The sequence below is a fragment of the Quercus suber genome, unplaced genomic scaffold, assembly GCF_002906115.3.
Source record: "Quercus suber isolate HL8 unplaced genomic scaffold, Cork oak 2.0 scaffold_106, whole genome shotgun sequence".
NCBI classification, from domain to species: Eukaryota; Viridiplantae; Streptophyta; class Magnoliopsida; order Fagales; family Fagaceae; genus Quercus; species Quercus suber.
In genome coordinates, this window is record NW_027069571.1 from 163556 (window position 1) to 176319 (window position 12764).

Consider the following 12764-nt stretch of genomic DNA (forward strand, 5'->3'; position numbering starts at 1 on the left):
TACACAGAAAGCAACAGCGAGTGGAACGCACTAAGGAGTTAAAGAATAGCGTGTAGTTGACGGATAGATGAAAAGCGTGAACATGGCGAAGAAGGAAATGTTTGACTTTGGGCGTGGGCCAAGAAAGAAACGCTTATTTCCATAGAGTAACGGGCACGTGTTAGAGAAAACAGCCTAAACCTAAAGTGAGTAAGAGGCGTTTGGTCCGTTTTGTCAATTTGCATTTACCACGCACAGTAAAACAATAAATTTTGTGTGAAATTCTAGAGAGAGAAAGAGAGAGAGAGAGAGAGAGTGTTATGTGTGTACTGCTTGGCTGGGTTGGGCTGTCTGAAAGAGAAAGAAGGAAGATCAAGAGGTTAAATTCATTATTATTATTATAGGGTTTTTCTTTCTTTCTTTCTTTCTATCTCTACAAAGTTTCTTGTGTTCCAAAAACCACCGACACTGGTGGGTGGGGTTCTGGTTGTGGTTGTGGTATTCACTCTTAACCTTTTTCTTCTTCTTCTTCTCTAATTTTCTCAAGTTTCATTTTTTTCTTTTGATTTTTTTTTATCTTTCAAGGCGGTTTTGGAACTCAAAACAAAATTTCCCTGAATTTTGTTTTGTGTTAATACATTTTCTTTTGACCTACGAGTACTGCTTCTATCTTTTTGTTCTTCTATTCACAAATTTTGAAGCTTTATCTTTTCATTTTTAGCCTTTTCCTGTATTATTCTTTCAAAATCTAGAGCCTTTTTCACTAGGTTTTGGTCTTGTTTTACTAGGGGTTTTCCTGTTCATAAACTGCATACTAATATTTGCTTAGGGTTAATTTATTTTCAGCACTTTGTGTAATACCTTGTGTCTCGAATTTCTGGTGTAATTTCCACCAAAATTCTGATCTTGAAAATTTTTCGGTGTTTATTTTTTATTTTTGGTGACAAAATAGGTCGGCTTTGGACTTTGGAGTAGTAAACAGACTAGCTAAAAGGGCTTGTGACAAATATTTTATAGAACCGTCTAAGTACTAGTATATAAAATATTTGAGAAGTGAGCGACAATGTATGGGGATTGTCAAGTAATGTCAACCATGGGAGGGAACGTAGTTTCCACAGAAACCCTCTTTTCGTCGCCACCGATCCAAAACTCTAACTACAACTTCATGTCTAGCATGCCTTTCCAGCCTTTCCCTTCCATGATTGCTGTAAGTTTTCTCATCTTCACTATATATATATATATATATATGTATCTTCCTTGCATTTCTCTTATATGTGTTTGGTGCAAATTTTGTTACAGAAAGAAGAAAATGGGTTCCTTAGAGGAAAGGATGAGATGGAGAGCGGCTCTGGGAGTGAACAAGCTGAAGAAAAGTCAGCGAATGAGCAAGAGAGTGAACAACCTCCCAAGAAGAAACGCTATCACAGGCACACCGCTCGCCAGATCCAAGAAATGGAAGCGTACGTACAATATTGACCTTTCTGTATTTCTAACGGAGATGCTTTAACTTCAAATTTCTCTCTTTATTAAGTATTGAATTTAAATAAATAAATAAATAAAAAAGCCATTAGCACAAAATATTTCCTATGGTATAATTTTCATTCATAACCTTCTCACAATATTCATGTTTATTGGACAGTTTGTTTAAGGAATGTCCACACCCAGATGACAAGCAAAGGCAAAAACTGAGCCAAGAACTTGGCCTCAAACCACGCCAGGTCAAGTTTTGGTTTCAAAACCGACGAACCCAGATGAAGGTATTAATTGTAGCAGTCCTCATAATCTCAAATTTAAGCTTTCATTTTCAATGGTAACCCTAACATGTACGAACCCTTAATGAATTTACTTCAGCCTCACACTCACGCTTCTCAAGGAAAACGCGTTCCATTATCCGTATCATGCTACATTTGAAGCCCTAAACGGCTAGAAGAAGAATCTCATTTACTCTAGCACACTTTTTTTGCTTCTAGTTTTTTTGTACAATCTGTATCCCATTAATGTACACCATTAATATCTACCTGTATATGTGCTTCCCAAAGAACGCAAAGGAATAAATGCTATGCCATTCAAAGTTTAGACTTTATTGTAGCCTTTGTAGGGAACTTAGCTCGCTCTCTTCCTCAAGGTTTAGTCATTAGTGTTTGCACTTTGCAAGGGATAACAACATTGTTGTGCAAAAAGGGTATCTATCAAAATGGCATTTATTTGAATCTTTACTTTTTCTTGATTTATAACTTATTGGTAGGCACAACAAGATCGGACGGATAACGCTATACTTAAGGCAGAGAATGAGAATCTAAGGAATGAGAATTACCGGCTACAAACTGCGTTACGCAATGTTGTCTGCCCTAATTGTGGAGGTCCGTGTGTGATAGGAGGGGGGATGGGCTTGGATGAACAGAAAATTCACCTTGAAAATGCCAGGCTGAGAGATGAGGTATAGTACGTACACGTATGTTGTTTTCTTAGGCACCTCTAAATGCACAAGAAAAATTGGTTATTCTTTTTTGTTTTCTTTTATTTTATTTTTATGAACTCAATTTTATTCTGCAATGTGTTCGAAACTAACATCATGTTCACGAAAATTTGGTCACTATAAAAGATTTACTGTCCTTTAATGTTCCTTAATGTTCATGAATCATGATTTTATTATGAGCTAACCATTTGTGTTAAAAATGCTAATAACATTTGCCAATACTTTTTTCTTTTATCTTGCTGTGAGATAGAATTGTTTCTAAAAAAAAATTAATAGAAAACAATCTCTTAAAATAAGTCATATTTTTTATGTTGATCAAAAATAATATTCTTTTTACTAATTTTTTTTTATACTAACAAACACTGAAAAACTATTTTTATACAAGATTTTCTATTGAAACAAACGGAGCGGAAATCTTTTTTTTTTTTTTTTTTTGGGTTATCTTTTATATAGACTAATCAAAATAAGCTGATTAATTTTTCTGGTATACCAAACTCACTTACAGGATTTAACTTCACTTGTTTGCTGTCTAAACGCAAGTTTGGTGCTATGAATAAGTTGAAAGATTAAAGCAGAATTTAAACGATGATCATAAATAATTAATTGATGTATTTTACAGCTAGAACGCGTTTGTTGTATCGCTTCACGATATGCTGGCCGGCCAATCGAAGTAATGTCACCAGCTCCTCATCTTATGCCTCCATCATTGGATTTGGATATGAATATGTATTCGAGGCATTTCCCAGACCCCATGGCTTCTTGCACAGAAATGATTCCTGTTCCTATGTTGCCCCCAGAAACTTCCCACTTCCCTGAAGGTGGTCTGTTGTTGGAAGAGGAAAAGTCAATTGCATTGGAGCTTGCTGCTTCGTCCATTAATGAACTTGTGAAGATGTGTCAAGGAAATGAGCCTCTTTGGATCCGAAACAATGAAAATGGAAGAGATGTGCTTAATCTTGAAGAGCATGCAAGGATGTTTCCATGGCCAATGAACCTCAAGCAAAATTCCAGTGAGTTCAGGACAGAAGCCAGCCGTGATAGTGCTGTAGTTATAATGAATAGCATCAACTTGGTCGATGCCTTCCTTGATGCTGTAAGTTCCCTTCTTCTTCTTTTTAACAAAAGATGGATATATTCACAACTTCTGAAGAAGCAAATTATAATGTCAATAACTTTTCGATCACCTAATACTTTTTAATATTTTCAATGAAGGTGTTTAAAATTGAAATTACCATGTCCTATTTAAAATATATCAAAAAAAGAAATATTTATTAGAATGCATAATTTGGACTCTTATTTAGAAGTCTTCTAACTTATTAAGCCAGTTAATCTCAATCTCATTTAAAATGAATTTGTTTTTCTCTTCAATTTCAGAACAAGTGGGTGGAATTGTTTCCTTCAATTGTTTCCAGAGCAAAAACTGTTCAAGTTATATCACCAGGCGATTCTGGTCAAGCAAGTGGTTCTTTTCAACTGGTATGCATTATAAAATTCTAGAACTTCTTTTATCTTTTACATTTGTTATTGTACCTTATGTTTTGAATTTATGTAGGACTACAAAATTTCATAGGCCTTAATGGTTTCCATATCATAGGGTGATATTTATACGTTGGCTACTTGTTTGGGCAGATGTATGCAGAATTGCAAGTTCTTTCTCCATTGGTACCAACTCGAGAGGTTCATTTCCTTCGTTATTGCCAGCAGAATGCCGAGGAGGGGACATGGGCAATTGTTGATTTTCCGATTGATAGCTTCCATGACAACCTTCAGCCTTCCTTTCCCAGATACAAGAGATGGCCCTCTGGATGTCTTATTCAAGACATGCCAAATGGCTACTCAAGGGTGTGTTCAACTTTATAATTACGTAAAATCTAATTTCTCATTGCTAAATTTTCTACTAAATTTCTTCCGGTGGTATATCATATATTACATCTTCCTAGTTCTACTTAGAGCAATATGTCATAAAATCTAAGACGGGAAGGCTTTCTATGCAGGTTACATGGGTAGAACATGCAGAGGTAGAGGAGAAGCCAGTCCATCAGATATTTAGTGACTATGTCTGTAATGGTATGGCATTTGGAGCACAGCGCTGGTTAGCTGTCTTGCAGCGACAGTGCGAGAGAGTTGCAAGCCTCATGGCAAGAAATATATCGGACCTTGGAGGTTCTTTATTTATTTATTTTCCCTCTTTCCTTCTGTTTTTACTTTTTGAGTTTATACTTACAATCTCTCTCTCTCCAGGTGCATCAAGAAAGCAAGCATGTTATAATCATATAAATATAACAAAGTAATGTTAGGAATTATATATTTCATAATTGTTGACATAACAAGATGTGATTGAATCAACGTCACAATTTTATTTAATACTTTTATTAGGACAATCATAACATGTCATTGCAATAGTGAATTTTTCTTAAGTAATGTGATTTTGTTAAAGTTTAAAAACACTACAAAAAAAGCATACGGTAGGTTTGCATGCAAAAAAAAAAAAACTGAAAATGGATGGCTTATGCTGTTTTTTAAAATGAAATATGCTAAAAAGAATTACTAATTTTACTACAAAAGATTTATAATTTGAAATGACAAATTTGATTCAATAATAAATATATATTTTAATAACTTTTTAAGTAATTAGTAACAAGTTTGTTGGCTGATGTACCTATATTAAAAAAAAGTTTGTAAAACTAATTAATGATGTAAAATTTGTCATATATTGTTTGTTTCTTATTTGGTTAATTTTTAGCTTTAAGTTTTAATGTACACATTTTTTATATTTCAAAATATAATTATATTTTAACACATTTTAACAAAAAGCAATCAGCAAAAAGTTAAAATAAGCTTATGCTAAACACACGTATTGTCTCACTCTTATAATAATGCTTCCGCTTCAATGATTTATGTGTGCAGGTATGACATTTTATTCGCCTGCATACGTGAATGTTATTATATTCCACAATTGCGTCCTTTTTTTAATCAACTTATTCAAATAATCAATGCAACTTGAACATATGTTCATACAGGTGAATAGAATGATTTGTCAAAAACAAAATGGATGTGTCATTTCAATCATTAGAACCATGCATTTTTCATCCTTACATAGCAGGATCTTACATGGCAGAAAGAATTTTTACACTTGTTTCTACATCAGTATTCATAATTGATACAAAAATTTCTACATAAATGTCCACATTACTATCATTGTCCATAAAATTATACAAAGGTTAATTTTTTTTCTATTTGTCTCCGTATGTGTGCAATGTGTTTGATAATAATTCTTTTAGCTTCTGATCTATTATTTTAGAATCTTATTCACTCTTCTACCATTTGATTATCTAATTCAACGTATTTTATGGTTCAATCTACGTACAGTTCTACCCTCTCCAGAAGCACGAAGGAACTTGATGAAATTGGCCCAAAGAATGATAAGAACATTCTGCGTTAACATCAGCAGCTCCAGTGGTCTGATGTGGACGGCTTTATCAGATTCCCCTGATGACACTGTTAGAATTAATACAAGGAAAATCTCAGAGCTTGGCCAACCAAATGGTCTCATTCTCTGTGCTGTTTCCACTACTTGGCTGCCATACCCTCATGGCCATGTCTTTGATCTCTTGAGAGATGAACGCCGTAGATCTCAGGTTAGATTTTTACAACAACAACAAGCCTTACAAACTGCAACTCTTTCATTGTTTTATACACCAGTATAAATTCAAACTAGCTTGTTCTGGAAGATGAATTATTCACTGTATTATGCAGCTTGAGGTACTCTCTAATGGGAATTCCTTACATGAGGTGGCTCACATTGCAAACGGCTCTCATCCAGGAAATTGCATTTCTCTTCTTCGCATCAATGTAAGCATTTTTTTTTCTTAGAACTATGATTATTGTTCTATCGCTTACAAGCTCCAAATGGAGGTGGCAAGTTCTTACAATGAGTTAAATTGGTAACCAATTAAATAAGTACTAATGGGTAGCATCTTTATTTTTTTAACCTATTCTAAAATTTAAAATTTTAATAAATTAAAAGAAAAGGAAAAAAAATAAAAACCAAAACCAAAACCCAACCCTAACCAGTCAATAGGCGCCTCTCTCCTTTTTCTTTCTTGATTTTATTGGGTTTTCATTCTCATTTTCCGTACTACCAAACATATCCTAAACCCAATCCTTCATACTCCATTTGGGTTGTATTTTCAAGTTCAGACAAATGGCCAAAACTTCAAAGCTCGAGATAGGAAACTCTAGTCAAGTTTGAACTCAAGCTTAAGTTCAAGCTCAAAAAAAAACCCTTTTTTGTAGTATCCTTCTCTCTAAATTAATTAGGGTATACTTTGATAGATTCATTCCTAAGTAAAATAGTCAAATTGAACTGCAAAATGTTTTGAGAAAATTAAAATGCAAAACCCTAACAAAGCTTTAATGTGGCGTCTTTATACCTATATTATTATACTATTACATTGAAAATATACCTTTCTAAATAATAATCTAAAATATCAAAATTATTAGCTTGTTTCAATTTTGCTTATTTTTAGTACTTTGTTTGCATAGTATTTATTAAAAGATATAATTTTTTGAAATTTTTATGTTAAATATGTAACAAAAAGCTAAAAACTAGTTTATTTTCAATTAAACTAAAAATTAAATTATTTTCAAAAAACTGAGATAAAAAACAAAAAGAAATATATATTTTTTTAAGCAAAACCCAAACACACTCTCTAAAAGACGAGGCATGAAATGGTTATAGTGATTTGCATTTAACCAATTATGTCTGTCAAAATGAATTCTGTGCATAAGCTTCTTATTTTATATCATCCTCCTATTTATCAACATTATTAATTTGCATGTGACATAATTTAGCCACCAAAGGATATTTGGTAACTGATTATTTTTCTTCAACTATTTCCAACAAAATGATTTCAGTTTGCATTTGGATTTGACTATGGTAATGAGGTTTGATTCTATCCTCTGACAAGTGCTTGAAGCTTTAAGAACACATAAAATGTAAGTCAAGGGAACTCCAACTAAATCAATTTAGGAAATTCGTTTCATTACAAACCAAATACAACCAAATTACATCAATGCTGCTGCAATCAAATTCCCCTAATCCAATTTTCCAAGATAAAAATTCAACGTTTAGGTACTGCTATATATATTGCCTATAGGTGTAAGGATTTCACTATTGTTGCAAAATATATGTCACATTATTGATACATACTACATGCTTTCATTTTTGTTTTTCTTTTTGCCCCATCTCCGTAATACCGAAAATGATTTAAGGTATTAAGCTGCGAATCTTTATCTGCATGCATGCAGGTAGCCAGCAACTCATCCCAGCATGTAGAGCTAATGCTGCAAGAGAGCTGCACCGACCAGTCAGGCAGCCTTGTCGTGTACACGACTGTGGACGTGGACTCCATCCAGCTCGCAATGAATAGCGAGGACCCCTCCTGCATTCCGCTCCTACCAATTGGGTTCGTCATAATCCCAGTTAGGTCCACCACTGACACCACTAATACCACTTCGGGTGATGGCAATCCAATGCCATCATCCGAAGAAGGGAATGCATCTACTACTTCTTCTCCTGCAGGCTGTTTACTCACAGTGGTACTCCAAGTTGTTGCAAGCACAATTCCATCAGCAAAGCTCAACCTCTCTACCGTGACCGCCGTCAACAACCACTTGTGTAACACGGTGCATCAAATTAATGCTGCTCTTAGTAGTAGTAGTAGCACCACCACCACAAGCTGCCCTGACAATGTTAGTGTTGTAGGCTCTTGCACTGAGACTACAATTGCTACATCACCCAAGCAATAGCATCTCAATATAGCTCTTATAGTTCCCAAGGGTACTCAACTATTCACCTATCTTTTTTGGATTATTCAGGGGGGAAAGCAAGGGGTAGAAATGTGAAATAAAAATAGGTGAAGTAGGCTTTGGACTTAATTGTTAGGTGGGGTGGGGTGGGGGGTTGGGAGTTATGATGATGAGAGAGATCTGTAGTGCAACATTAACCAATGTGGGAGTGGGAAAAAAAAGTCAAAAAACTATATGTGTTGATGGTAAAGGCCAGAGGGGGAGTCAAGAGCGCACCAGCTATAACCCTTGATTTCTGGTTGAGGCTCTAAGAAAAATACAAGATGGTCCTCACCAGTCAGTAAGGGTGGTGGTTCGGGTATTGACTTCTTCTTGTCTGTAGGCCTTTTTTGTTTTTGATGAATTCAATGCTATCTTTTTCAATTGTTTTACTCATTAATTGTTTGTTATTTCTCTCTCCCTCTTTCTCTGTCTCTCGTGTGTTTGAATTGATGTTACTCCCTTTCCTGACAATTTTTTTGAAATGCTTTCATTTTTGGTCACTTGGGTACGATTTTTTGCTTGCTCTTGTGATTGGTAGTGTCTGTGGAGTATTTATTAAAGGTACGTACGAGAGCTTGCATAAGCATGACTCGTTAATTGCTATTGCTATTTGCTGTACATTTTCAAATACTCTTTAACTTTCAGTTTTTAAAAAATAAGTTAACTTTAGTTTTTAGCTTCTTTTTCAAGACATGATACAAAGTTGAGTGGGGTTATAGATTCTACTATCTAACCTCTACTAATTGATGTGTCACCACTTACCCAGTACAAAAAAAAATGTAATTTAAATAAAGTTGAGTGATGTTAAAGATGTTATTGATTTTACTGTCTAACCTCTACTAATTGATGTGTTATCACTTACCAATCACAAAAAAAGTAATTTAAATATTTATTCTTTATGTTTTGAACTTCAACCATCATGTTTATTACCACATTAATTTGTAATTTCTATATATAATAAAATCTGTACATTATCTGGTTCAAAAAAAAAAATCTGTACATTATCTTTAGAATTTTCCTACAAAGTTTGGAGTTTATGTATTCACAAAAATGGAGTTTCGGTTGAACCAACGTTATGGACATTTGTGCACCACTGGAGTTCTTGCGATTCTTAGGCATTTCTTTGTGATTTCTCAAGACTTTCCTCATTTTTCTAGGATTTTAGTGTTAGAATTACTAAAGGTTTTGTTTCAAAAACCAGAACTGAATTTTTTTTTTTTTTTTTTTCGATGTAGTTTGTTAGTTTTCAATTTACCTCTCTCGGCCTCTAGATTATTTCATCCTTGAAAGCCTAGGTTCACGTGACTGCTTAGGGTAACGTTGAAGGATCCAACGGATGTGATTTGTGAGTCAAAATGCAGTAGGCGACTATAGAAGTTTTGATGAGGAATGGCCTACAAGTTCGGTAGGAGCTATTGGACTCGGGCTATTATCTTCTCAGGCCCAGCCCAAAAATAAGCCAAACTTGACTGGAGTAAACTATTTTAGGGGGAAGGAGCAGGACTTGCAAGCTTGAATAATTAGTATTGAAGATCATGATCAATGGCAGAAATGTGGTGAGTCCTACGGAAATTGCATGTGGTGGGCAGAAATTAGAAACAAGCAAAGCTCTCTCTCTCTCTAATTTCACACACCCTTCTTCCCATTTTGAGAGTAGTATTTATAGGGGAATAGAGTGAAATCCCAAGGAAGGGAGAACATGGGGGAGGGGGGGATCACTAGTTATTCCCGCCGATCCTAGGGGTAGGAAATAGGCATAGTCCTATTTTCTTTCCCCAGATATGTCACTTAACACATCTCTCCTGCTTAGTTTAGATCTTCTTTCCCAATCTTTCTAATTCCCTTCTTGCATCCAGACGGAGATTCTTGAGGCATAACTCAATTAGGGCCTATTAGCCTTGGACAAAAGGGGGGCAAGAGATTGTCAATCACTATAGGCCTTAAAAGGTTCCATCCTCTCAGCCCTTAGAGTCCGTTTAGTTGGAAGAATAGAAAATGGAGAGAGGATAGAAGAAATTTTAATTTTCCTCGGTTGTGTTTGGTTGGTAGGGTAAAAAAGTTAAGGGATAGAAAACGTTTTTGTTTACTTAAGATAAAAAATAAAAAAATAAAAAAATCGGAGGATAAAAAATAGAGTTTGTATAAATTTACTCATATATCCTTATTAAAAATGATGCCAATTTTTTTTTTAAAGGCAAACAACCAAAATAAATAAATAAAGAGGCAATCACCCAAATCTATTTAGATGAAAGGTCAATAGAATCTAGATGCCCTTGAAGCAATGCAATAGCCTACAAAATATCCATTCAGAGTTTTAGGGTCAGGTTTCTTTAATTGTGGATTATAAGGCCTTACTTCAAAATGGTGCAATCTAGACCTCCTTCCAGACCAAAGCTCAAAAGGGATCTTAGATATTGACTTGCTTGACACTTGATTAAAGAATGTGTGTTGCAGTTTCAAATCCTGGCCTCATAGCTAGAAATTCAAGTAAGCATGATTGATTGAGCATAAACCTCACCATGTCCATTTTACAGTTAAACAGACAAAGCATCAATTTATTTTATTACTCTTACTTTAATTTTTTTTTTATTAAATCTGATTGATTTTGGTATTTTAAGAATTACTTTTAATAAATTTTGAATTTAGAATATAATTTAAACATATTATATAATTGTAATAATTTATTAGAAAAAAGTTTAAATAATTGTTGAAATCCAAAATTTTACAAGGCATAAAACATGCATGCACAACTCACCAACTCAACCCAACACGTCCAACGTGAACTAGGTTGGGTTGGGTTGAAAATCCCCTCCAACCGGACCCATGCAAAGTTGCAAACCCCTAATTCTTAGACTTCCTTGATGCTTCGACAAATGACAATACTTAAAAGGTACCTATGTGTGCTGCATGCGAATATTATTTGTGATTTATTAGAGTTTAGGTACAAAAAGAAATTGATAGACACAGCCTATCTAGCACTAGCAGAGTTCATGTTTTCTAGAACCAATCTTAGTTAGTAGGTGTCATGTAATTATCATGTCGTCATTAAAAAATTGCTAAACTTTGCATCAAAATTAAATTATCAAATGGCATACATCCATGTGTCTAGTTCTTCTTTGCTTTTTCTTTTATTTTTTTGTGTTGGTGCGATGGGGAGCTTAATTTAACAGGGCCCCAATATGCCAAACTAATTATACTAATTAGTTAGGCTTCACTAAAACATAAAAAATTAAAGTTGAAATATCCAATAAAAGGAGAGACTATAAAATCAGTATATTTAGTTCTATCCATTAGTTGAATTAGACAACTTATCGAATATTCTTGATTTGGGTCAGGACCATTTCACCTCAAAATTGAAATTAATAGTCTAACTACTAACCACAAAGTCCACACATTGTGATTATAGATTTGAAATAATAGGTCAATCTATTTGTTCTTTGGTTCTGGGAATTTTGGTATAGCTTAACTGTATTGTAGGTCAAATTTTTATGAAAAAACTTGTTTTAATGAAAATGATTTGTTCATCTCATTCATTGAATCAAACTGTACATATATACACCCAAAAAAACCCAAATCAACTCTGTAACTAACTTAATAGACTGCTACACGTGTGAACAGGGACTAACAAACATAACAGATTCTTACACGTGCTTGACTCACTAAACTAACTTTACTTATATACAAAACTACATGTAGTTTACTGTACAACACTAACTAAACTATACTTCTGCTATGTCGTTTAGACAAATTTGTACTATTCTTGAGCTTGTTCAACTTTGTAACGCAAGACACAATCCCTTGATGATCATTTAAACCTTTAATCTGAGTATCATATGCTCTTGTACTTGCTATTGCATCATCTGATTGCCTTGCCTACTCTGGTGCTTGTTTGTGCTGCTTTGGTGCACTGGCTACAGCACTATGTCGCAGCCTGAGCTACTCTGGTGTGGCAGCTGATGTTGCACCTGCTGCAGAACTTGTTTTATCATCATGCCTTTGATAATGTTTGCCAAATTAAGAAATAAAAATGCACTCAAAGCGTCATTAGCTTTCTTAATAACGTGTCATACTGTCATAAAACATCATGGCAATAATAATTCTAATAGATGCTTTAAAATTTCAATCTAAGTGTCAATATGATAGTTCCCCACACGGTAATATGTTTGTGACTTGAGAGGTGGCCTAGGTTTGGTTTTGAACCCTTTTTTTTCAATAGTTACAACTATGCTGGATAGTTCAATGAAATTTTGATCCTCCTAATAAGGGAGAGCTTGACTATTGGTTTTCGACTTTGAAAATGAGTTTGGTACTAAAAAATATTTTCCAAACTGAAGCTCTCTTAACATATTACATACATACCAATCCCTACCTATTTTTTAAAAAAACTCCTTCCCAAACTCATCCATATATTTTGAAAGTCATGCTAACCTAAAATTATATATATACATACACAAAT

The 12764-nt window shown here is 34.3% G+C and overlaps 1 protein-coding gene across 1 annotated transcript; it reads left to right on the forward strand.

The window, feature by feature from the left end:
* The first annotated feature begins 340 nt into the window (after window positions 1-340).
* Window positions 341-8701, forward strand: LOC112010517 (homeobox-leucine zipper protein HDG5). The gene is made up of 12 exons (XM_024042863.2): window positions 341-477; window positions 932-1186; window positions 1279-1439; window positions 1619-1736; window positions 2225-2416; window positions 3075-3548; window positions 3830-3931; window positions 4085-4297; window positions 4450-4618; window positions 5825-6093; window positions 6212-6307; window positions 7766-8701. Exons 2-12 carry the CDS (start codon window positions 1043-1045, stop codon window positions 8264-8266), a joined length of 2439 nt encoding a protein of 812 aa, XP_023898631.2. The 5' UTR covers window positions 341-477; window positions 932-1042; the 3' UTR covers window positions 8267-8701.
* The last annotated feature ends 4063 nt before the right edge of the window (window positions 8702-12764 follow it).

Excerpts from the sequence above, each read along its gene's own strand:
- LOC112010517 (XM_024042863.2), top strand. The coding sequence starts at position 1,043 with ATGTATGGGGATTGTCAAGTAATGTCAACCATGGGAGGGAACGTAGTT. Across the intron at positions 2,417-3,074 it reads ATGCCAGGCTGAGAGATGAG|CTAGAACGCGTTTGTTGTAT; the intron begins GTATAGTACGTA and ends TGTATTTTACAG. Across the intron at positions 6,094-6,211 it reads ATGAACGCCGTAGATCTCAG|CTTGAGGTACTCTCTAATGG; the intron begins GTTAGATTTTTA and ends TGTATTATGCAG.